We start from the raw sequence: 22,224 nt of genomic DNA on the forward strand, positions 1-22,224 counted from the left end.
AAAACAAATAAACATACATAAGATTATGCAAAGTAAAACAATTTATGCCAGGGGTAAAATTACAACAATTTAAAGTAATAAAAAACGTCATAAGTCTTTCTTGCTTTTTTGATCTTAATTTTGTGTAATGTAGTACCATATTGTTTAATCTATTTTATAAAATCTATAATTTTATTAATTAAAAAGTATTTGTTATTGACCATACTTATTTCAAATTTAATATTTTCATATTTACTAGACCAAAACATTGTTGAAAAAGGTACGAAGTTTGTTATTAAAATATTTGTACTATTTAATATATCCCTTTTAGGATCACATTGCGGTTTCCTACAAAATTCGACGTCATTAAAGAGCGTCAAAAATACAGCGTCATCTACGCGCCACATTTCCTTGTCATTCACCAGCGCTGTTTTCATTTTGCATGTGGCCTCTTGCGGGGACATTGCGGGACTGTGTACGTAGTCTGCGCATGTGAAAGTGACGTGACATTCAGCCATGTAAGTATATTTACTCCATGTAACGTACACAAGCTGTGTTTTATATTAGATTTAATTGCTTTAACGGGAAGGAATGGGAGCTAGATTTTGGTGGAGTGAGAGAGATGCTTTAAAGCTTTTCCGATCGCTGTTTGTCGCATTAAACACCAGGTCTTAGCACCCAGTCGTCTCATTAAAGTCCTTCTAGGTTTTATGCTGTTGCATGCTTGCAATTGAATTAAAGAGTAACAAATGATTATTTGCTTACTTGAAGCGATACTATTCATTGAAGAGGATCAACCTCCGATGTCCTTGCAAGTCCGTTTTCAGTTTTTAACTTAAAAGGGCTTTTTGAAACTTGCTAAAGAAGATTACGCACAGTGCTAGTTTGTTTATAAAGACATTTCTGCGTTGAGCAAGTAAAAAAAAAAAAAAAATTACCATAATACCCCAGTGCTTTTTCGGTCGGGTCTCTCCTTTTATCGATGTATGTATGCAACGTTAGTCTAATATATATAATATAAATAGATATAATAAAATATTAAAACATTATAATATATAATGACTCGATCTATTTATTCATTTCACTTATTGATTTGTGTATTGTAATATAAAAATTCTGACAGAGATAATAGATGATAACAAATAGTACTATGTTAGCACCTGTTACAGTCACTTTACCGTGGTACCACCACAGCATTACAATATTAATTTCGAAGTACGTTATTGGTATTGATATTTTCTCATAATTTGCCAAACATCAAAACACAGAAATGCAGTGACGGATAAAATAAGATGGCCCTTAATATTAATCATAGAATTAAATTAACATTATAAAGAATGCCTTTATACATCGTCTCCTGAATAAGGTGATGAAAGCAGTGGCTATTATTCTGGCTTTGATGCAACTTCATGTGACTGCGTATTAGATAAACTGGGTTATTAAGGGCCTCCGGGGAACATTTGTCCGCACGTGACCTCTATTCTCTCGGACTGTTTTCTTTAGGGTAGTGAAGTCGGGGCACGCGCTGCTGAAGATGTTTTAATTTGCACTTCAGTCTTCGGGAGGAGGTTATAAACTGCAGTGCGGTTTCATGTCGGTCACGGTACTGTAACCACATGTATTATGCATCTGGAAGGGTCGCAGGTGGAGGTTTGCTTTCAGTCAGCTGGCTGGTGAAATCTGAAACGAAACCAATAGTTCAACGGCTATGATAAAATGAGTAGTGCGATGCAGTTTTAATATGTCGTGCTGTAATATGAATACAGTCGTCCCGCATGAGTTCTTGCTTTCGGTATTTATATACCTAGGAATGATTGCTTGGTATTTATAGATACAATTTCTGACACATTTTACCCACCTGTCATTGTATTAGAATTAAATGGTGTAGTCAAATTAGCGTTTGTGAAGCTGCATTATGTTGATGAAGCATGGCGCCCCCTGCCGTCAGTTTAGAGACACGCGTGTTCCGCCTCAGCGGCTAGCAACAGTTTGAGAGCTTGGAGAAGAAAGAAAAGCGAAACTTAATGTGATATAGATAGTTCGCAACACTCCGCATTTACGCGTGTTTTCTTTCATTGATATCTGATATCACTTTCCCAACTGGCTTTTCAAAAGCAATAAGACAAGTCGCGAGAGCATCTCGTATAGTGGAGTTAGTGGACCCAAAACGTTAGCAAAAGGTAAACTGAGACAACAAGTTGCTGGAGATCAGTTTTCACGCGGAACCGCCTTAAATCAGTGCACGAGTCTGGGCCACATCTGGTTAATCTGTCTTTTACCTCAAAGTGTTTTAGAGGTAGGTATAACTTTTTAATATGATCTCTTGGGTTGGGTTCATCTGTATGGGATTTGACAAATGTAGGTTATATAATGTGCTACGTTGTCAGAGTGACTGAACTGCTGAATCTGAACTAGAATGAATCCGTTATTCATTGTAAATATTTAAAGACACTAGATACTAGAGTTCTGTAATAAGCACCCTGCTATTTTCATCCTTTTATGTCCCACTTGTGCCTTTGGGTGGTATAACACATCTGTTCTGTGCAGGCTCCTCAAATTGAAAAGGGAATTTTAAAGTTGAGAGATTGGACCAATTTAACAAAGTCATAAAATGTTGAAAATCTTTACAGGTTGAGGTGAAGTCATCTGTATCGTGAATATGCCATGTTGTGGGTTTAAAATGAGTTTTTTTAAATGCCATCTCTTTGCACATTAATTTATTTATTTTTTAAAAATCCTTATTACATTTATGAAGTAAAATCAAGAAAACTGTGTTTAAGAGGTATGGGAAACCTTTCTATACATTTAAACAATTCCCATATTTTGTGAACCATATTCATTTTTTTAATCCTTTAAAATAAAATAATTGTTTACATACAAAATTCTTTAAATCCTCTGCTTCAGCTCATAGTTTTAAAAACAGTTTTTTAAATACTAATTAACTAGACCTTTTACCCTCCTAGGTCCTTTCAAGCTAAACCATTTATAGCTGTGTCTGTTGATGTACTTTTATTGCCAGAGTGAACAAGTGTTAAGATCATTCTTTAAAGCACCATGCGGTGAAATGGTTTAATAAAATCACCTTCAGATTAAATTTTTATGCTGTGTTAATTAAGGGATGGCCTCTATAATGGCAGAATTAATTTGGGAACAGATGACAGGACACAGAAACTCCAGTATCCACAAGTATCATTTCTTAATGCACATGGAGCACGTGGGATGTGAGTGAGCAGAATCACTTTCCCTCTCGCTTCAGTTTATTTAGAGAGTGCGCTGTTATATCTAAAGTTACGTGTGAAGCTGCGTCAGGGTCACAGTAAGCCAAAGTCTGTGCAGAATTCTCTCTTGTCTGTGTTCATATTTAGTGGAAGGCTGTGAGATCAGGTATGTGATTTTTTTTTTTTTAATTATTATTATTTTTATAGCAATTCAAATATTTAATTGTACACTGTATGGATTTAACGGTTCCATGTTAAAAACCTAACCGTAATATTTATGTAATAATAATGTAATAATTAATAATTGTTGATTATTTAATTAGTTAATCACTAGGCTTTGAATGATTATGCAGCTTTTGCAATTAGTTAAAAATATTGAGTTGTATATATTCTAATGAATAAAACAACACTATCACTTCAGCTTTTGAAAATGTTAAAGTATTATTAATACTGTTATTTGTGTACAATACAAATAAATATAGATAAGGCACACAGAATGGGATTACAGGCAAAGAGACATTACAGGCTCATTCACCATTTAATTAACTGTATGGAAATGTAAAAGACTGACTGATGCATGATGCGAAACTGACACTGACACTTTTTTCTTAATGGTTACTGGAAAGCTGCTTACTTTAAAACAATCTATTGCATAAAGCACTATATAAATAAATGTTATCTGACGTGATTTGACTGGAGTGCCAAATTGCAATATCCACATTATGATCAGATACTTTTTTTAACTACTGTCCTGCTGCTTTTTCCTTCAAAACTGCAATATACACTTGAGCCATGAAACAATCTGACACTTGGTTTACTGTTGTCTAACAAAGGATTAAGTGGAGAATGTATGTGGTTAGAAATGTAGCTCTTATATTCAGCTTTTTGATTGTGTCTTATGTAATGTGTCATAACCTTACTATTTTTGCCCAAATCCATTAGAAATAATGAATTAGCTGGATAACTGCCGCCCATTGGCCTGTTGTGTTATAAGGACCGTCTATGAGGAGTCTTAATAAGCAACTTCGTTAAAACTCACAGCAATTCATACCAGACCTACAGGCTGCTGAGTTCTGCATTTTGCAAAAGTGTTTGGTTCACTGACATCTCGCAATGTTTTGCAAGTCTCTTAAAAAACAGCTTTACTCATTGTTGTGATTTACCTAATACAGTTACTCATATTGGGAGAGAATGTCCTTGAGGCTGATGATACACAGAACAACTTTTTGAGAAATGTTGTCGTCAACGGGCAACCAGATGACACACAGGGCCTACGACCGATCTTAAGTATCCAGATGGATATGTGTTGCCCTTTCTCAATGGGAGAGTGACCAAGCAACATTGCTCAAAAAAGTTGCCCGTGTATCATCAGCTTGAAAGTGTTTCCCCCTAAAACCCATGACCACTTTACCTCACTATGAGTATCTGCAAATTACTCGCTAAGCCAGAAATAAATTGGTTGTGTTACCAATAAGCATGAATAATTAATCTGTAAGCCTTTCACCAAGTCATCAAATTACAGTGTACTGGGCTGCCAAGAAATGTGCCGACAGAATTTGTGTGTCTGTACAGTGACACTGCAGCATTAGAAAGCATTCTTTCATGGATTTCTCTGTTTTTCTCTGTCTCTCTGCAGAAAAAGCAGTGCACAGACTAAGCCTTTGGTATCATTGTGACGTTGCATCCAGATACCTGAGAGCCATCCTAACACGTGCACATATCCCATCCACCAAGCCCAACGCTGCACCCTTCTCGCCCCCCACCCCTGCGCTATGAGCAGAGGTAGAGGAGGGTTTCACAAAGATTGCCAGCGATTCTCCCTCCCTCCCCAACAGGGAAAACCTCAGTTTTGTTCCCACACAACCACCGGTCACCCACGGGGTCCTCGTGTCCCAAGCCCCATATCTGGAAGCTATCTGCACCCTTCCCTTTACTCCAATTACCCGGGTCCTCCTGGCGAGCCTTCACGTGGTCGTCCTTTTCCCCCTAGCCCCTATGATCCACCCATGTGGTCATCCCCCCAGCATGGCAGTGATCAGATCTCCGACTTAAATGGTTTAAGCTTCCGACAACGCCAGGTACAGTTCCTCAAGGGACAGAGTGTACAGGCTCCACAGTTCAAAGCACCCCAGCAACGAGGGTTCCAAAACTCTGGCCGAGAGGAAGAGGTCTTTACTGGGCCTATCCAGTACCAGGCAGGTTATCGTGACTTCAAAACAAGTGGTAGCAGTTTTGAAAGAAGAGAAAGCTACGGCAGAGGCCGAGGAAATTGGCAAAGGGAGCAGAACTTCGGAAATATACCTGGACTTAAGAGAAAGTCACACTGGAATCACCATCTCCAGAAGGGACAATATTATCCTAATCAATACAATAAGCACTACTGGAATACAAAGGCAGATGATTTGTCCTTGGGCTTTCATAGTCTGAGTTTGGGTGACCGGATAACAAGGGTGGGCACCTCTGACACCTCATCCTGCAGTAGCCTTGCCAACAAGGTTTCCAATTCTCCTGGCTCAGTCAGAGAGTCTCTGTATTTGACCCCTGGGATCCAGCAACAGGTCCTCACTTTTTTGACGTCACTCGGGCCAGACGAGACTGTTCAGGCCAGGGTATTGGGTAAAAAGCTTGGCCTACCCAAGACCGTTGTTAATAAGGCTTTATATGCCCTCTTAAAGACAAACCAAGCAGTGAAACAAGGTGAGATTCCTCCTCTGTGGAGACTCCGCAAGGAAGAGGACGGTGAGCCCACCAAAGAGAGAGACCAAACGCAGTCAAAAAGGCTAGGTCAGACGTCATCCATAAACCAAGAGGTTAGAGGGGATCTCACCAGCACCAGTGCTCCCTCTGCATCACAGACCCTCGTTGAGGCTGACAGCGATTCCACTGACCAGTCGGAGGACTCTGAAGTTGAAGATACCTGTAAAACATTACTTCCTGACCAGGATCAAAAGACTCTTTTACCTTCTGTGCAGTCAGTAATCTTGTCAACAATGGCTGATTCTAAAGATTGCAAAGAGAGGATCCTACAGTACCTCTATGGATCAGGTACAGGCAGTGCGCTGGTGATTGCCAAGAACCTTGGCCTGCGAAGCGCCAAGCAGGTTAATCCCACACTCTATGCCATGGAGAAACAAGGTGAAGTAAGGCGCAACACTGAAGTTACACCACCTACCTGGTCACTTAGTGCACACCGGCAGGAGAAGATGGATCGCCAAAGAAAAGTTGCTGCGAATGCAAAACATGATGTAAACAGTGCAGAGATGTTGAAATTTGCATCTGAAGGGATTAAAAATGTGGATTATGGATTTGAGTTTTCCGGTGGTACTGCAGCAGAGCCGATGGATGGGGCTGAAAATCCATTGGATAATATTTTAGACAACACCACATTTGATAACACCGAGCTTGACATGCCTGGCCTTGAGCCAATGCCACCCAACCCCAGTGAACCATCCTCCTCCACCTTCCACTACCTCCAACCTCCTCCCCGTCAGTTCTCCAACTATCAGGAGAAGACCAGTAATGGAGGAGAACGTTCACAATTGGCACCTGATGATATTCCAAAATTCCTAAACATGATTCGCTCTGAGGTTGCCGTTTCATTGGCTGCTCCCCCTCCCCCAGCCCAAAGCCTGGATTCAAGCAGATTGGAGAAACTGAAAGAGGCCCACAGTAAGAACCCAGTTAGTGGACTGATGGAGTTTGCTCAGCATCTTGGACAAAATTGTGAATTCCTGCTTCTGAACCAATCCGGACCCTCACATGACCCCAGGTTAGTTGATGACGAGCTTGTGTATGGGTGCGTCTGAGCATTTGTTTGTCTGTGTTAATACGGTCTTTGCTTATTTGAAAGAGTGTTTTTGGAATGTTTGGAAAGCTGCTACACAGTGGTGATTAATTTAAGAATTGGTGAAACAGCCAAGGCTCTTTGGAGGTGTTACATAAGTTATGTTCTTGTAGTGGTGGGCGGTATGACCAAAAATTAATACCACGGTAATTAAAAAAATTATACCAGTTTCACGGTAAATGACGCAATTTATTTACTTTATTCATGTTGAGCGGCTATGCGGTGGTCTTGGCTATATTACTTTGTAGTCTCATGCAATGCACTGCCTGCGTCTGAGTAACTAAAAAAAGTGCATAATATTAACTATGCTCATATTTAGAAGTCCAAAATGTCAGTCAGTGTTCGTACTCATTTATTGATGAATCGGCTGCTGTACGGACAGCTGAAAGCGATGCTTCTCTGCCGCTCACTGCACAAAAAAGGAGCATAGAGAGATGAAACTGCACCGGGAGAGTCAGACCATGCTCTTGCAGACCAGCACTGGTGACATCTTCCAACTGAATTATAGCTAAGGTTTATCCAAAAAAGTCACTAGGTTTGTCAGTGTATATATTCTATGGGAAAAAAGCCGCTAAAAGCATCTGAGCATTGCTAAATCTAGAGCTGAAGTTGCGCTGGAGTTTGTGAGGCACGATAGCTGATGGCAGCAGGCAGTGGATATGTGTGGCAGTCAGTGGATATTGTGGACAAGTTTTTCTGTGTAATCACGTTCTATTGTGTCTACGCCTAGTAACACATACCACTGTGTCTTTGCCACAGTGCACCTGTGAAAAGAGACCCCTCTCAACACATTCCGAATGTTATTTAAATAATAGGGTTGCATGATTAAGAATTAGTAGAAACACACCCAACTGTGCTTTCATGAATTAATAGTTTGAGGTTTTTCTTTTTGTCTCAAGCTTTCGGATGCAGGTCATGTTAGATGGGCGTAGATTCCCACCGGCTGAGGGTCCAAACAAAAAAGTGGCCAAAAAAGACGCTGCAGCCACAACCCTGAAGATTCTTTTGAAGGAGTTGGAGAGAGCAGGTGGTGACGAAGAAGAACCCAACATTGAGGGAGTCGAGTCAACCACTGACCCGGCAGATGATACTATAGTATGTTTATTTGTCAAAGTTGGTTGAAACCTAATTATTTAATCCCTCATAGAAGTTCTGAAATTCAATTTGACCTTTAACTGAACTTTTATATGAAAGTTTTCAAGATGTTGTGTATAGAATATTTTGTGTTAAGTATTTAAGTATAATGCTGATTTAAAAAAATTTTATTTGTTTTTATTATATAAATTGCTCATTTTCCCTATGTCTCTTTTCTAAAGGGTGGTACGGATACTCCTCCCCAGGCTCTGTCTCGCTCTCTACCTGGAGGAAAGAATCCCGTATCTGTCCTGATGGAGCACAGCCAGCGCAGTGGGCATGCCATCCAGTTTATCAAGATAGGACAGGAAGGGCCACCCCATGATCCACGGTAAAACACATCCCACTGTGAAGAGCTTTAGGTTCTATCTCTTGAAACCTGCTTCAGAAAGTCACATGCTTTTTTTCCTGATGTGTTTTTCAGACTCTTCTGTGCCCTTTGCTGTCCCCACACTCTCCATACATCTCCTCTCACTCTTGCTCTCCCTCTTAAAGTCCTTGACTCTTTATCCATTTCCCCTTGTTACTGTTACTGAACCTACTAAATATTAAACTGAATATTAAATGGAATTAATATATAGTCTATATGCGTATTTGCAGTGATCTGCACAAACCTGGGAGCTGTACATAATCTCATGAACTGGTCTGAGTTAACATTTTCAAATTAGGTGCTTATTAAAAATATATTGTCAGACGCTCACAAAAAGGTATTCCTTTATTTATTTGGCAAATTAACTTTCTTCAGATGCATGGGATTACATTTGGTTCCATAAAAATGAACGGAACTTTTTCAGAAACTATCAAAAATATTCCATTACAAAAGAAGAAAAAAATGAACTCAGTCGCACAAATTTAACAGGCTCTTCAAATATGCTGACCGGGAAGTACAGACGACAGACGTCACTCCGTATACTCCATATTGGAAAGCTCTCGCGGTGATTAAATCTGGTCCCTACCGCAAAAATTATTTTTTACAGACAAAGTGATTATTTTTTTTTATTTTAAGCTCAAACACAGGTTCTACCCTGTAAAGAAGTTTATACAAAGATTGAAATCTGAAATTGATCTTACAAGCTCTTTTTGTTTGAGTTCTGAAGAAACTGTACACATAAGCCCTATTCGGACGGGACTAGTTTTACAGGGTGTCCTTAGAGAAATCTGTGTTTCACAGACGTACTTGGTGATTTTAATCCCGTCTGAATCTGCCACATCTGTTTTTCTCACACAACCTCTGTGATAATTCCAGAGCACATTACCTACTGTTTTTCAGCAAACTCATTGATCCTCTGAGAAAACTAATCCCGTCCGAATGTGAAAGTCTGTGATTGCTGGCGATATTTTATCTCACAACGCGTTTCCTCGTGTGTTTTGGCAAACGCGAATTACCGTAAATGCTCTTACTGCGCGCATGTTTGATATATTTGCTTCCCGCAAATATATTTTTTATTAATTTACATTTGTTCCTAAACAAATTTCACATTCACAAATGCAAATTCTCCAACTGTAAACTTGTCTTCTCTGTTTTCCTAAAAGAAATTGAAAACTATTTGAATGTAATATCAGTATCTACTCATAAGAAAGCTAAAAGGACTGCTAGAATTTGCTCTGCCTTTGATCTCCTTGTGTAAATTTGTTTAGATTTTGGCCCTCTTTTCTTTAGTTCCATTTAATTCCTTTTTTTTTTTTTTGGTGGATATTATTTGATGTATGTCAAAAAGAAAAAAAAGCTCTCGCGATGATTTGAATTCAATATGTCATGCCTTGTATTACTAAATATGTAAATAATATTTGTCCTTCCATCGTCTCAGTTTGTAAAGATGAGCTCTCAGAAGAGACACGGAGCGGTGTCATCTTCCTCCACTTGTCCTTCAAGGCAGCTTGAAGTAAGCTTGTGTTACTCAAGTAACAATAACATCGATACAAGTTTTATTCATGTTACAGTGTGCAACAGTTTGATGCGGGTTATTATTGTCATTCAATAACACAAGCTTACTTCAAGCTGCCTTGAAGGACAAGATCTCATCTTTACAGACTGAGACGATCGAAGGTCAGATATTATTTACATATTTAGTAATCAAAATCACCGTGAGAGCTTTGCAATATGCGCGCCACTGAGTGACGTCTGTACTTCCCGATCAGAGAGCAACTGTCCATCAAAAGCTCACTATCCAATCAGAGTAGATCACTGTTAAGCCCCGCCCTCATGAGAGGTTTGTGTCAAAACACCAAACTAAAAACTGCGAAGCGTAAGCGAAATCGCAGGCAATGCATTCAGAATCCACGATTAGCGAAAACGAATCTTTGAAAAACATTAACAAAGAATGAAGCATATTTGAAAAGCCTGTTAAATTTGTGCGACTGAGTTAATTTTTTTTTTCATTTTCATTGTGTTTTTTGTCTTTTGTAATGGCATATTTTTGATAGTTTCTGAAAAAGTTATGTTCAGTTTTATAAAGTTACGTTCATTTTTATTGAACCAAATGTAATTCCATACAGATGCATGGCCTTTCTGGGAATAGAAAATTTGAAGTTTTTCTTGCAGTGTATTCCCAATGGGGTTTCAGTAAGATTTTAAACCTTTTGCTTTTTTTTTATCCTTTATCTAAGCAGCAGCAAAATGAGATCTTAAATATGTGTTATGTGTTATCAGCTACACAGAGAACAGAGTAGTGAAACCTGATCTTTTATTAGAAAGAATACTTTTATTTTACTTTAGGACTGAGCAGTAAGTTACGGCTGTATTTTTGCAGATATTTGCAGACGTGTTCATATTGTATAATTGATTGATGAATGTAGTTTCTCCTTATATCTTGTACATCACATTAAATGAGAAGTCTTAGTATTGGATGTAGTTTAGGAAAGCCTCCACAATCATTCATATGGATTTCTCTCCTGTGCCATTGGATATTCATGGCCTTTAGTTAAAAGAGTTGCTTTGATTACTGGCCTTGATGCATATACAGCACTACCTGCCAAATTAGCATTACCAGGCAAAAAAATGTTTTGGCTCTAGTAGGCAAAATCATGAATTGACAGCATGCTTGTATGCATAATTTCTTTTTTTTTTCTCTCTGTAATTCTCAATGTTAAATGTGCTTTATGGCTGCAACAAATAATGTTTCCGTAGCTAGGGGTAGTTGGTAGTTACAAAAGACAACCGTGATCTTTCAGAAATCATTCTAATATGCTGATGTATTCCATTGTAACAGTTTCATTCTGTTCTGTGTGAAACTAACTGTCCAAACTAGTGGTTGACCGATATTGTGTTTTTGTTTTTTGACAGCCGATGCCGATATCTTGTAAAGCAGGGAGATGATAGCTGATATAATTATTTTATAGTAATTTGAAATAATTTGACAATGTATTAATTAATAGATATGTAAAATAAACATACTTATTCTTTAGATGACAAAGTATTTTTCACAAATAAATAAATATTTAATCAAATATAAAATAAAAAAAGTAAACACTTTAACCAACAGGGCACTCTGTATGTAATAAAAATACACACTTCACAAGATAAGTTTGCTAGGTTTGTGAAATTAAATGTTCATTAGTCATTCAAAGATTTGTTTAAATTCTATAAATTCATATTTGCTTAATGCTGATGGCAAATGAAAAAGTATTATAATGTTCGCCTTTTTATTACTAATAATATATAGCAATCGTTATAATACTTTCTGTATACATTAATTCCTTTGTTTAACCGTTCTATCTGATTATAAGACAGACTTCTATCCGTATAGACCCTTTTACAGTTGGTAAACAAGGTGACGTTTTTGTGTGGGCGGGGCTTAGCTGGAGGCAGAAAGATGGAGGCTTGAACGGAGCGAGTTTTCTTAGCTTGTTTTTTTTAATAATGGCTGGAGAAAATTTGAATAATCTGCTTTATCTGAATATTTAAGGTCACTCACTGTCCGGGACCGCGATAATTATTTGAAAAAGTTAACTTTAACGGACGGAACCAGATTGATCGACCCGTACACAATCACTCATTGGATGGACGATCTGACAGGATTACCTCCGATTGAGTGGCCTGACATCTACACTTACCTGATAGAGAAACCGAGCGTGGATAGTAAAGAAAACTGAGGGCGTATAAATCCTTAGATTAAATAAAGAGTGACATTACAGTAAAATTATTATTAAGATGTAAATATTTTCTAGAAATAAAAATTCTGAAGACTGCAAATGAATTATGAACTTTCTGTATTTATTCTTTCTTACCATGTTCTTAAATTCCGATCACAATTAATCACAACAATGTATATAAAATGTTCTCCGTCGATTCTGGCAACCAACAACACAACAAGACAACATTTTAAGCTCCATGAGTAGCCGACCCTGTGTTGGTTTGTATTAGCCACCTCCAGTTTTCCGTTTGTTTTGCCTCCAGCTAGCGCCGTGACGTACCTGTGACGTCCGCGCAAAAGGGGTCTATTAGACAGAACTGTTAACGACGACAGTAAATAAGAGGGAAAATGTGAGCACTGTGCACTCAGGTGTTACTATTCTAAGGGCCGTCAAAATAAAAGTCCTGCCTTGAACGCATCGGCCAACAGAAAAATCGGCCGATGCCGATATTTGGAAAAACTCAAAATATCGGCCGATATATCGGTCGACCACTAGTCCAAACTGATTCAAAGATTCAAAGCTCACAGGAAAACAACTGCCTCATTCGATTTTAAAGACATGGTCCAATGTGACTGATTTGCCATTTCCACTCCTTTCTCCCACCATTCTTCTTGATCTTTTTTCTTCTCTTCCTGTGTCAGGTTTATTTTCCGTGTAAAGATTGGGGAACGTCTCTTCCAAGAAGCTTCAGCACCCAGTAAGAAAGCAGCGAGGCAGCTGGCAGCAGAGGAAGCCGTGAAAGAGCTGATGGGAGATGGACTACTACATCTTAACAAGGTGAAGAGAAGTTTGGAGACTGTATAAGAAGAAAAATAAGACCATTTGAAAGACAGGAAAAGGAGAATTTTGTCTTTCACTTTTAGCCTCCAGGTACTTTCTGCCCTCTTGGAGACAATGAGTCTCAGCCAGCGATTCCCGCGTGCCCCTCGCTACCCCCTCTGACGGCAGCTGAGCTCCGGGCAGCCCACGAAGCAGGTGTGGGTGACCTTATTAACCACCTGAACAACAATGCAGTGTCTGGCCTGCTCGAGTACGCCCGTGCTCGAGGCTTCGCTGCTGAGATCCGCCTGGTGGGCCAGTCCGGACCCTCGCACGAGCCCAAGTACATGTGCACTCTTACTCGCTCACGTTTTTGTGATCTTTATGTCCTTGTCACAAAAGCACAGGATTCTCATCTCATTGTGTCTGACTTCCACCTGCACACTACAGCCACACATGAAAAAGATAAAATCATTTTACTTCTCTCTCTTTAAGGTTTACATACCAGGCTAAACTGGGAGGGCGGTGGTTTCCTGCAGTGTGTACTAGTAATAAAAAGCAGGGGAAACAGGAGGCAGCGGACGCTGCTCTTCGAGTGCTTATTGGAGAAGCAGAGAAAGCAGCACGTACTGGAGAGCTCACGCCAGAGGTATTTAATGCAGCAACTTTAATGAAAAGTTAATTATAAATCTAGCAGTAGCTTTTATCTACCCATTAACTTGTTATGAACAAAGTGTCTTTAAATATTGAGTGGTCAAAATACTTAAAAGCAGTACCAAATTACATTTTGGTGGGTTTTGCTACATGTGTTGCTGTACTTGCTTAGATAAACTTCTGATGTATTTATGTTTGGAACTTTTGTTATGCAACTTTTTTTGCACACAACATCGCCAAGTGTTGCTTCCATTCCTACAATTTAACTTTATTATGTTGCAGTTTACAGTAAGTTTTCTGAGTAAAGAAACTTTGAAAAAACTTTTTTTTAAAAACATTTTGTATAATTCAATTATCTTTATTTTGGGCCCTGTTGGAAAGGTTTTTAGACATCAGTTTATATGTAGTACTATCCCAAATTGTATTGGGTGTGAATTTAAATTGAATTCCATAAAAAAAATAAAAAAAAAAAAAAAAATATATATATATATATATATATATATATATATATATATATATATATATATATATATATATATATATGTGTGTGTGTGTGTGTGTGTGTGTGTGTATATATATATTATATTTTTGTAAACATAAATAAATAAACATACATATTTATTTATTATATACAAAACAAATTTTCTAGATTAATCATAGGTTTTATATGATTTCTCTGTGCAGTGGTGGTTATTCAGAAATAGTGGTCCGGTGAATGCTGCTCTTGATCATTCAGAAGTCTTCCCAAGATATGTGCAAGATAATAATTATTCAAATTTATTTTATATGTTTCAGCTGCCAATATCGGGCAGTACGATGCATGATCAGATCGCCATGCTAAGCCATCAGCGCTTTAATGCACTCACAGCACGCATCCAGCACAGCCTTCTGGGTAGGAAGATTCTTGCTACCATCGTGATGAGGAAAGGATCAGATACTCTTGGAACAGTTGTCAGCCTTGGGACCGGTACAAGCACACACACAAACACACACGGCCAACATGATGTGTGCACTACACTTCGAGATGGGCTGTAACTGTTGTGGCCTTCCGCCTGTAGGAAACCGCTGTGTGAAAGGAGAGGAGCTTAGTCTTCGAGGGGACACCGTTAATGACTGCCACGCAGAAATCATCTCCAGGAGGGGCTTTATCCGGTATCAGCTTGCAGCAGAACTTTCTCTCTCCCTCATTGGCAATTGCATAATTCATTTTTCCTCTCATTCTACAGCTTTTTCCATCTCGTTCTTCAAGATGGAGTCTTATTTCTCAGTAGCTCATAAATATATTGACTTTGTCTTTAGTGTTCTGCAGATGTTACTGTGAGACAGACAGAACGTCTTCTCATATGCCTGCTTGCTTTTATCTGTCTTTCTCAGTGAAAATGGTACATTTGAGTTATAAATCATTTGAAAATTTGTGCTCATATGGCCGTAATATAAACATTATTAATTGTTAATAAAATGATACATTACATATATATTATTAATTTTATATATTAATTAATATATATATTTTTATATAGTACTAATTATTATCTCTATATTTAAATATATACAAAGATGGTATATTTATAAAATATTAATTATATCTATAATATAATGTAGTTTATTTTTAACATATTGCATATTCATTCTATATATATTGATTCTAATTAAAATTAATTATTATTAATATTGGAGTAACTTATATTAACCGTTTAAATATAGGAAAAAATTGTGGGAGAAATGTGTAAAAAGCACCATCTATTAACTAATACAAATATTATATAGATTTTAAAAGTAAAATAATATAAATCTGTGTTAAATAATGTGTCTTGTTTGTCAAATCTGTATGGCTCAGGTTTTTGTACTGTGAGCTGATGAAGCATTGGGAAAGCCCTGGTGATGAGAGCGTTTTTGAGGAGGCAGACGACGGGAAGCTGAAGATCAAACCTGACATCACCTTTCATCTGTATATTAGGTGACACATGCACTTCCTCTGCTCCGAGCTAGTTCAGAACCGAGATTCATGGGCAAACATGGATAACACTGCTTTTTTTGTTGTTTTACAGCACTGCTCCATGTGGCGATGGTGCTCTGTTCGATAAGTCGTCCAGCGAGATCGCTGAATTAAATGGCTCTCAGCACATGCCTCTCTTCGAGAACGTAAAACAAGGAAAGCTCAGAACCAAGGTGGAGAATGGTAAGAGACGAAAAAAACCTCTGTAAATAATGCCATCTGTAGGGTAAAAAACAAAAACAGGTTCTCAGATTAATCAAAATCTTCTGAATGATTTCATATTTATTCTTAAATGTTCAATTTAAAGACCCATCCAATAATATTTATCTTTGAAATTCCTGATCATAAGTGGCCAGATGCTGTGGCATAATTCCAGGACCTCAGGTACACAAACCCTGAGTAAGATGCACTCAGCAGTGTTCATCAGTGCCATCTGGGTATGGTTCTCGCCAAAGAGTTTCTCTGTAGCCATGTGAATGTGGCCTTTTGCCATGTTAAACTCCCATTGTCTAGTAGGATAGGAGAGAAGCTATTACATGGCAACAAAAAAGAGAAATGGTTGGCAGGTAAGCTGACATATTCCTGTGGATTTAACTTGACATGTCGGCACTTGATGTTGGCGGTTGTGCTAGGGTAGCTGTTGTGTTGACCCCTAACACCGTTGACAAGGAAGTGAAAAAACAGCCTCTTGATATATTGTGACAGCGATAAGTCATGCTTGCTCTCTATTTATATCTAGTTTGCTGGAGCTACTGTAGACGGTGTTAAAATCTTCATGTATCCTTGCATATTATTGAATGGTCTAAGATTCCCCTTTCTTTCCTTTTCTCAGGTGAAGGTACCATCCCAGTGGAGTCCAGTGATATTGTGCCCACCTGGGATGGCATTCAGCACGGTGAGCGCCTGAGGACCATGAGCTGCAGCGACAAGATCCTGCGCTGGAACGTGCTCGGTCTACAGGGGGCGCTCCTGAGCCACTTCATCCACCCCGTCTATTTGAGCTCCATCACTCTGGGTAAACATTCTTTACCATGCTTTGAGTAATGATGTGCAGTTTTTGAAGTAATGAAATTTCATTTACAGTAAAGGCTTTACCTGAAAATCCTAAAGATAAGGTAAAAATAACATTAAATTATACAATTCTAATTCATTTTAATTCTAATATGAATTGTTTTATGAAATTAGGGATGTTCATTTTAACTGGTTAACCATTAACTGACCGATACGTATTTTGACCAATTAATACAATTAGTTAAACGGTTCAAAAAGTCATTTATTTATATATATATTATATATTTATATAATTTAAGGAAAAAAAAAATAAGCCTATGCCGATGCGAAATGTTTAGAAACATGATACACACTGCAAACACACTGTAAAAATAGCTATGCTATTTTAGTTCCCCTAACTCCACAAAAGATCCTTTCAGTTAACTGTAGCCTATTTAAAAAAGAAAAAAAATAATTAATTTAGGCTAAAACTAAACTGAAACCAATGTTGGCTCTTTTATTCGACATAAAAAAATCAAATGTTTCCGTAATCGTGATGTATTTGAATGCCAAATTATTATTTATTATACCCTACTTTATTTGCGTTCCAATATCCACGTAAATCAAAATGTTTAGCATAACATCATGGTGCTACGGTAATAACTTTTACTCTTAACAGCACATATTTTATTACATATTTAAACTGAGCAGTAAGTTTGTTTGTTTTTTCTCCATATGTTTGACTGAATGTATTTTATTATGATAATGAATAGGCTGCATTGTCAAAGCAGCAAAAATTTAACTGTGTACACGTATGCAGCGCCACCGCAATCACTTGATTTTTTTTTTTTTTTTTTTCTTCTAACAGTGGAAGCATCTTCTCCTTTTACTCATGAAGATAATTGGAATTGTAAATGGTTTGCATTTATTTGTGTACGTTCACAATAAAAACAAATCTTTGTGCGTAAAGTAAGCCTAAAGAAAAATGGGAGGCTTCCTTCTGCCGTCTGTTTCCTTTCACGCGGCACAAAAATGAACTGAAATTCTGTGTTTTTCGTTGATTTTCTTAATTTATTATTCAAGTAAAAATATATTTCTCGTATAGGCCTATTTATTTGCTATACATAGCCTAGCTTTATTATGTTTTTCTCCGCTTGCAGAAGCGCTGCAGGTGCGTGATGTGATATGAAGACCATGTGAATCCTCGTTCTGTTGTTTGTTGCTGTTGCGCATTTAAAATGAATCCCTGGGAAACAAATGTTAGTAATTTTAACAGGTCACAGACACTTATTCTTTCTAATTTAATTCAATTCTAATAAAAAATAATTGTGTCAGTTAACGGTTAATAATCAGTTATCAAGCGACGGTTGTCGGTTAGGAAAAATAACTGAAATGAACATCCCTATATGAAATGTATTTATTATTAATACAGTTATTTAAAAAATATAACATTTATATAAATAATTTTTCAAAAATTGTTGTTTTAAAATGTATACTTATAACAATAATAATATTAGTAGTAATAATGAAGTTAAATAAAATGTAGTATAATATTTTACAGTTCATTATAAAATAATAATAATATTATTATGAAATTAGCAAAATATAAATAACATGTAAATCATAATTTATTTCCATAATATTAAAACGATATATTTTATGAAATTCTATTAAAAAGATCATGTATTAATATTTGAAATTATTAAACATCTTAAAGTTCAAGCTTTATTCATAGACTTTTTTTTTTTTTTTTTTTTTTTTTGATGCGTGTTTGTTCAGGGTACCTCTACAGTCATGGTCACCTGACTCGAGCGGTCTGCTGCCGTTTGGCCAGAAACGGGGATGTGTTCAAAAAGAGTTTACCAGCAAACTTTACTCTCAACCACCCTGAGGTACACTCACACAAAACACTGCGTTATGAAACTCTAGTTTTTAGTTGGTTTTCATTTTCATTTCTCTATTGTTGCTGCAGGTGGGCAGGGTGAGTGTGTATGACTCAACACGCCACACAAATAAGACCAAAGAGTCCAGCGTTAACTGGAGTCATCCGGACCAGTTGACCGTGGAGGTGCTGAATGGCACCAAGGGCAAAGTGGACAGGTGAGAGACAGAGCCATCCACCATATATCACAGTCATTACAAAGAATGATCTCACGAACTGAATATTTATCTGAAACGAACGACCTAGACACCTGCTTTCCTTCATGATCTATTTTTCTCTTTTCATGCCAGTCCCAAGATGGAGGTATCGCGGGTTTCCAAGTCCAATCTGTTCCGTCTCTTCCGCACTTTGTGCCAGCGTGCAGGCCGAGCCGATCTGTTGGCATTAACGTCCTATGCCTACGCTAAGAAGGCCGCCACTTCGTTCCAGGATGCCAAGAGGCTGTTCTTCCTGGCGCTGAGCCAACAAGGATACGGCGCCTGGATCGGGAAGCCCTTGGAAGAAAAGAGTTTCGAGGGAGAAGCCAGAAGCGCTGATCTAAGGGGAGGAAGCGGGGACGGACAGGAGCCGGGCCCTCCAGGTTGCGCTGTTGACCCCAATAGCTGCATGAGCTCAAATAACGACAACTTTACCTCTGCAGCACAGGGCTTTTAGGGATAGAGAGAGATGATGAGAGAAGAAATGAAGGGAGTGGAGGAGTGGCCGGCGGCAAAGAGAGAAAGAATTGAGGAGGTTTGTCTTGTAGCTGTTTCTTGTCCTGTGGCTTTGGGATTTGAACTTTAACCATCATGACAAAGCAGAAACGGATGCTGCCATGGCAACAGAGCTATAAACCCAAGGCAAATTGGACTTGATGAGACACGAAGTAAAGATTTTAGAGATTTTAGAAAGCTACAACTAAAGGGTTGCATTTGTTGTAGTGGGTGTCCCGCTTTAATTTTTCCCACTTGCTACACACATCACAATACTGTGTTATGTGAATGCGTGGCCACATTTCTGTAGGGTAATCCAGTTTTTTTTTTTTTTTTTTTTTTACTTTTTCTACCATTGTCTTGTTGGTTCATATGATACATTTAGGTAATTCTTACTCAATTAAAAATACTTATGACAGCTGATGCTAGTCAGGTCACGTAACATTCACGAGACATTCAGTTAGGCTGCAATGGATCCTTTGTGACTTTTAAAGTGGTTTAAGGGTTAGTTTACTCAGAAACGGAAAATTGTCATAATTTATTCACCCTCACGTTGTTCAATACCTGCATTATTTTTTCCCCCCTTCTGTGGAACATAAAAGAAGATATTTTAAGAAATGTCTGTGCTGTTTTTTTTGTCTGTAGAGTAGAAGTCAGTCACCAAAACGGTTTGGTTACATTATTAAAAATATCTTGCGTGTTCTTCAGATATGAACAAACGTATAAAGGTTTAGAGTGACATGAGGGATAGTAAATAATGATAGAGTTAGAATTTTTGGGTGAGCTGTCACCAAGTTGATCATCATATACTAATTTGTAATTTATCCAGTTTTATTTTTTATTCCTGTAAATTCTCTGTTCACTTCAGTTCTTCATCAAATGAAGTTCCACATACCAAACTTGGACTAGACTGCTTGAAATGTATACATAATGTACCTACAGATACATATGCACACAGGTGTATATATAAAGTCTATGGAACGAGTTTATATATATATGCGTGTGTGTTTATGTATGTGCATATATTGTGTGTATATATTTTGTAATAATTCTTAAATCATATTATTTTCTACCTATACATTTTTAGGATGCCTTTTTATATATGTATGTTTTGTTTTGACTGCTGTTTATGTGTGGTGTTTAGGAGGCTCGTGATAGATATTGCATGCAGCCAAACAGTCTTCATTCTGATTCGTGAGAGCTATAGCCGCTGAAGAACAGCACAAACCAATCATATGCATATTTGTGTGCGTGTGTGCATGCACACATCTTGAACCGTTTCTTGGAATATTATTTGCACTGCTTATGTTTAATGTGTTCAAACACTGTCAATTGATGCACTGCTTCAAGGCTAAAGCAATATTTACATTTTCTTTCCTTTCAGCAAATGTGATTCTGTATGCCTCGAACATTTGTCATCAAATCATTGAAGCCTGCTCAACCGTTCTTTTAAGATGAGTTCTGTTCTTTTAAAACTAAAGAATATTTTCTTTCTATGTGCTGCAGATGAATATCTTATTTTCACAGCAAATTCTGAACCTGCTCTGTTTACAGTGTAACTCTAATGTATTTTCCATTAAAGTTGGAATCGAATATTTAGGGCAAAGTTGTTCTAGTTTGTTTTCCAAAGGAGATAAAAGATAAAATTAATCTGCCTAATTATATTCAGATATCTGCTGAAAAAAAAACAAACAAAAAAAACACATTTTTAAATAACTACTTCATAGTAATGTATGTATATATATATATATATATATATATACACACACACACACACACACACACAAACACACACACACACATACATACAAGCACTTAATGTGCTGCACATTTATTCCTAATATTCTTTAACATTATAAGCAAAAATTCTAATAAGAAAAATCTCTTAGGCTGAAAATGAAGAAAATTACTTCATATTTCAACCCTTAAGGTTGCGTTGAAATATTGTTCCCTTCTGGCAGTTTCTGAGTACATAACTTTGTGGGAGATATCCTTGATAATTTTCTTAGAATTGTAGGTTTCTCTTTGCCAGATCATCCTCCGATCTTCTCCTTTGATATATAGGCCCCAATACACATTCAATTTGAAATATATACTTAATGAGTATTATGTGTTTATTTTCTTTATATAATAGGCCTCTATAATGGATATGATTGGACGCCTACAACTCTACAATATTTCACGAAATTGGTTTACCAGCACTGAAACTAAATGATTTTAAAAGTGTGCTAGTTAATTAAACATTTTAGGACATTTTGTGATGGATGCACTGAAGCTGTAAAATAACATTTGATGACAGCCTGTCTTTATATAACCAAAATTGAAAACCTCATCGGTTTCATCTTCATTATAAAGTAGTTTGCTTGAACGTATACCCGTGACTTTATTACTGTGTTGATTTGTTTAAACAACTATAGCCTAAATATGACATTGAAAGTGTTGTTTGGAGGCTGTTAATCACGAAAAATTGCTATTTTAAACTTTATTACCGCTGGATGGCGACCTCTCCCCGTCGCGTGTAGTTCACAGATGACAGGTTTGAGAATGATCAAACCCTGGGCGAGATTGCTGCACAAGAGAAAGAACATTAGTGAGATTATTCAATTTCCCGCACTAATTTCACTGGCAGGTCTGCTGATTCGGTCTGAGGGTATTTTTATTGCCTGGGTAATGCGTAAAATACGACCAGCTGCGCTAGTGAAATTTATTGGTAATTTAACACTTTATTAAATAAAGCATGTGGAGTCTCGTTATTAGTCTGTGTTGGGATTGCAGATTGACAGCTGTCACATCCACATCAAGGATCTACGACGCGTAAAGAATGATCTGTCCGTGAGACTCCAAAAAAAAAAAAAAAAAGTCATTATCCGATTCAGAACTCT

General features: G+C 37.4%; 1 protein-coding gene across 2 annotated transcripts; it reads left to right on the forward strand.

Moving 5' to 3' along the window:
- The first annotated feature begins 361 nt into the window (after positions 1-361).
- Positions 362-20,941, forward strand: LOC128030703 (double-stranded RNA-specific adenosine deaminase-like). Of its 2 annotated transcripts, none has more exons than XM_052618548.1 (15): positions 362-497; positions 4,834-6,966; positions 7,941-8,136; positions 8,358-8,506; positions 12,951-13,086; positions 13,173-13,411; positions 13,564-13,717; positions 14,518-14,689; positions 14,781-14,874; positions 15,560-15,679; positions 15,771-15,901; positions 16,551-16,733; positions 18,488-18,600; positions 18,681-18,808; positions 18,941-20,941. In XM_052618548.1, the coding sequence occupies exons 2-15, from the start codon at positions 4,970-4,972 to the stop codon at positions 19,302-19,304; spliced, it is 4,176 nt and encodes a 1,391-aa protein (XP_052474508.1). In that variant the 5' UTR covers positions 362-497; positions 4,834-4,969; the 3' UTR covers positions 19,305-20,941. The 2 variants fall into 2 exon arrangements, with proteins under 2 accessions (XP_052474508.1, XP_052474507.1); XM_052618547.1 differs by lacking the exon at positions 362-497 and adding an exon at positions 1,870-2,275.
- Positions 20,942-22,224: the final 1,283 nt, after the last annotated feature.

Source organism: Carassius gibelio, chromosome A16 (genome assembly GCF_023724105.1).
Source record: "Carassius gibelio isolate Cgi1373 ecotype wild population from Czech Republic chromosome A16, carGib1.2-hapl.c, whole genome shotgun sequence".
NCBI classification, from domain to species: Eukaryota; Metazoa; Chordata; class Actinopteri; order Cypriniformes; family Cyprinidae; genus Carassius; species Carassius gibelio.

Excerpts from the sequence above, each read along its gene's own strand:
- LOC128030703 (XM_052618548.1), top strand. The coding sequence starts at position 4,970 with ATGAGCAGAGGTAGAGGAGGGTTTCACAAAGATTGCCAGCGATTCTCC. Across the intron at positions 16,734-18,487 it reads TTTGAGCTCCATCACTCTGG|GGTACCTCTACAGTCATGGT; the intron begins GTAAACATTCTT and ends GTGTTTGTTCAG. Across the intron at positions 18,601-18,680 it reads TTACTCTCAACCACCCTGAG|GTGGGCAGGGTGAGTGTGTA; the intron begins GTACACTCACAC and ends TTGTTGCTGCAG.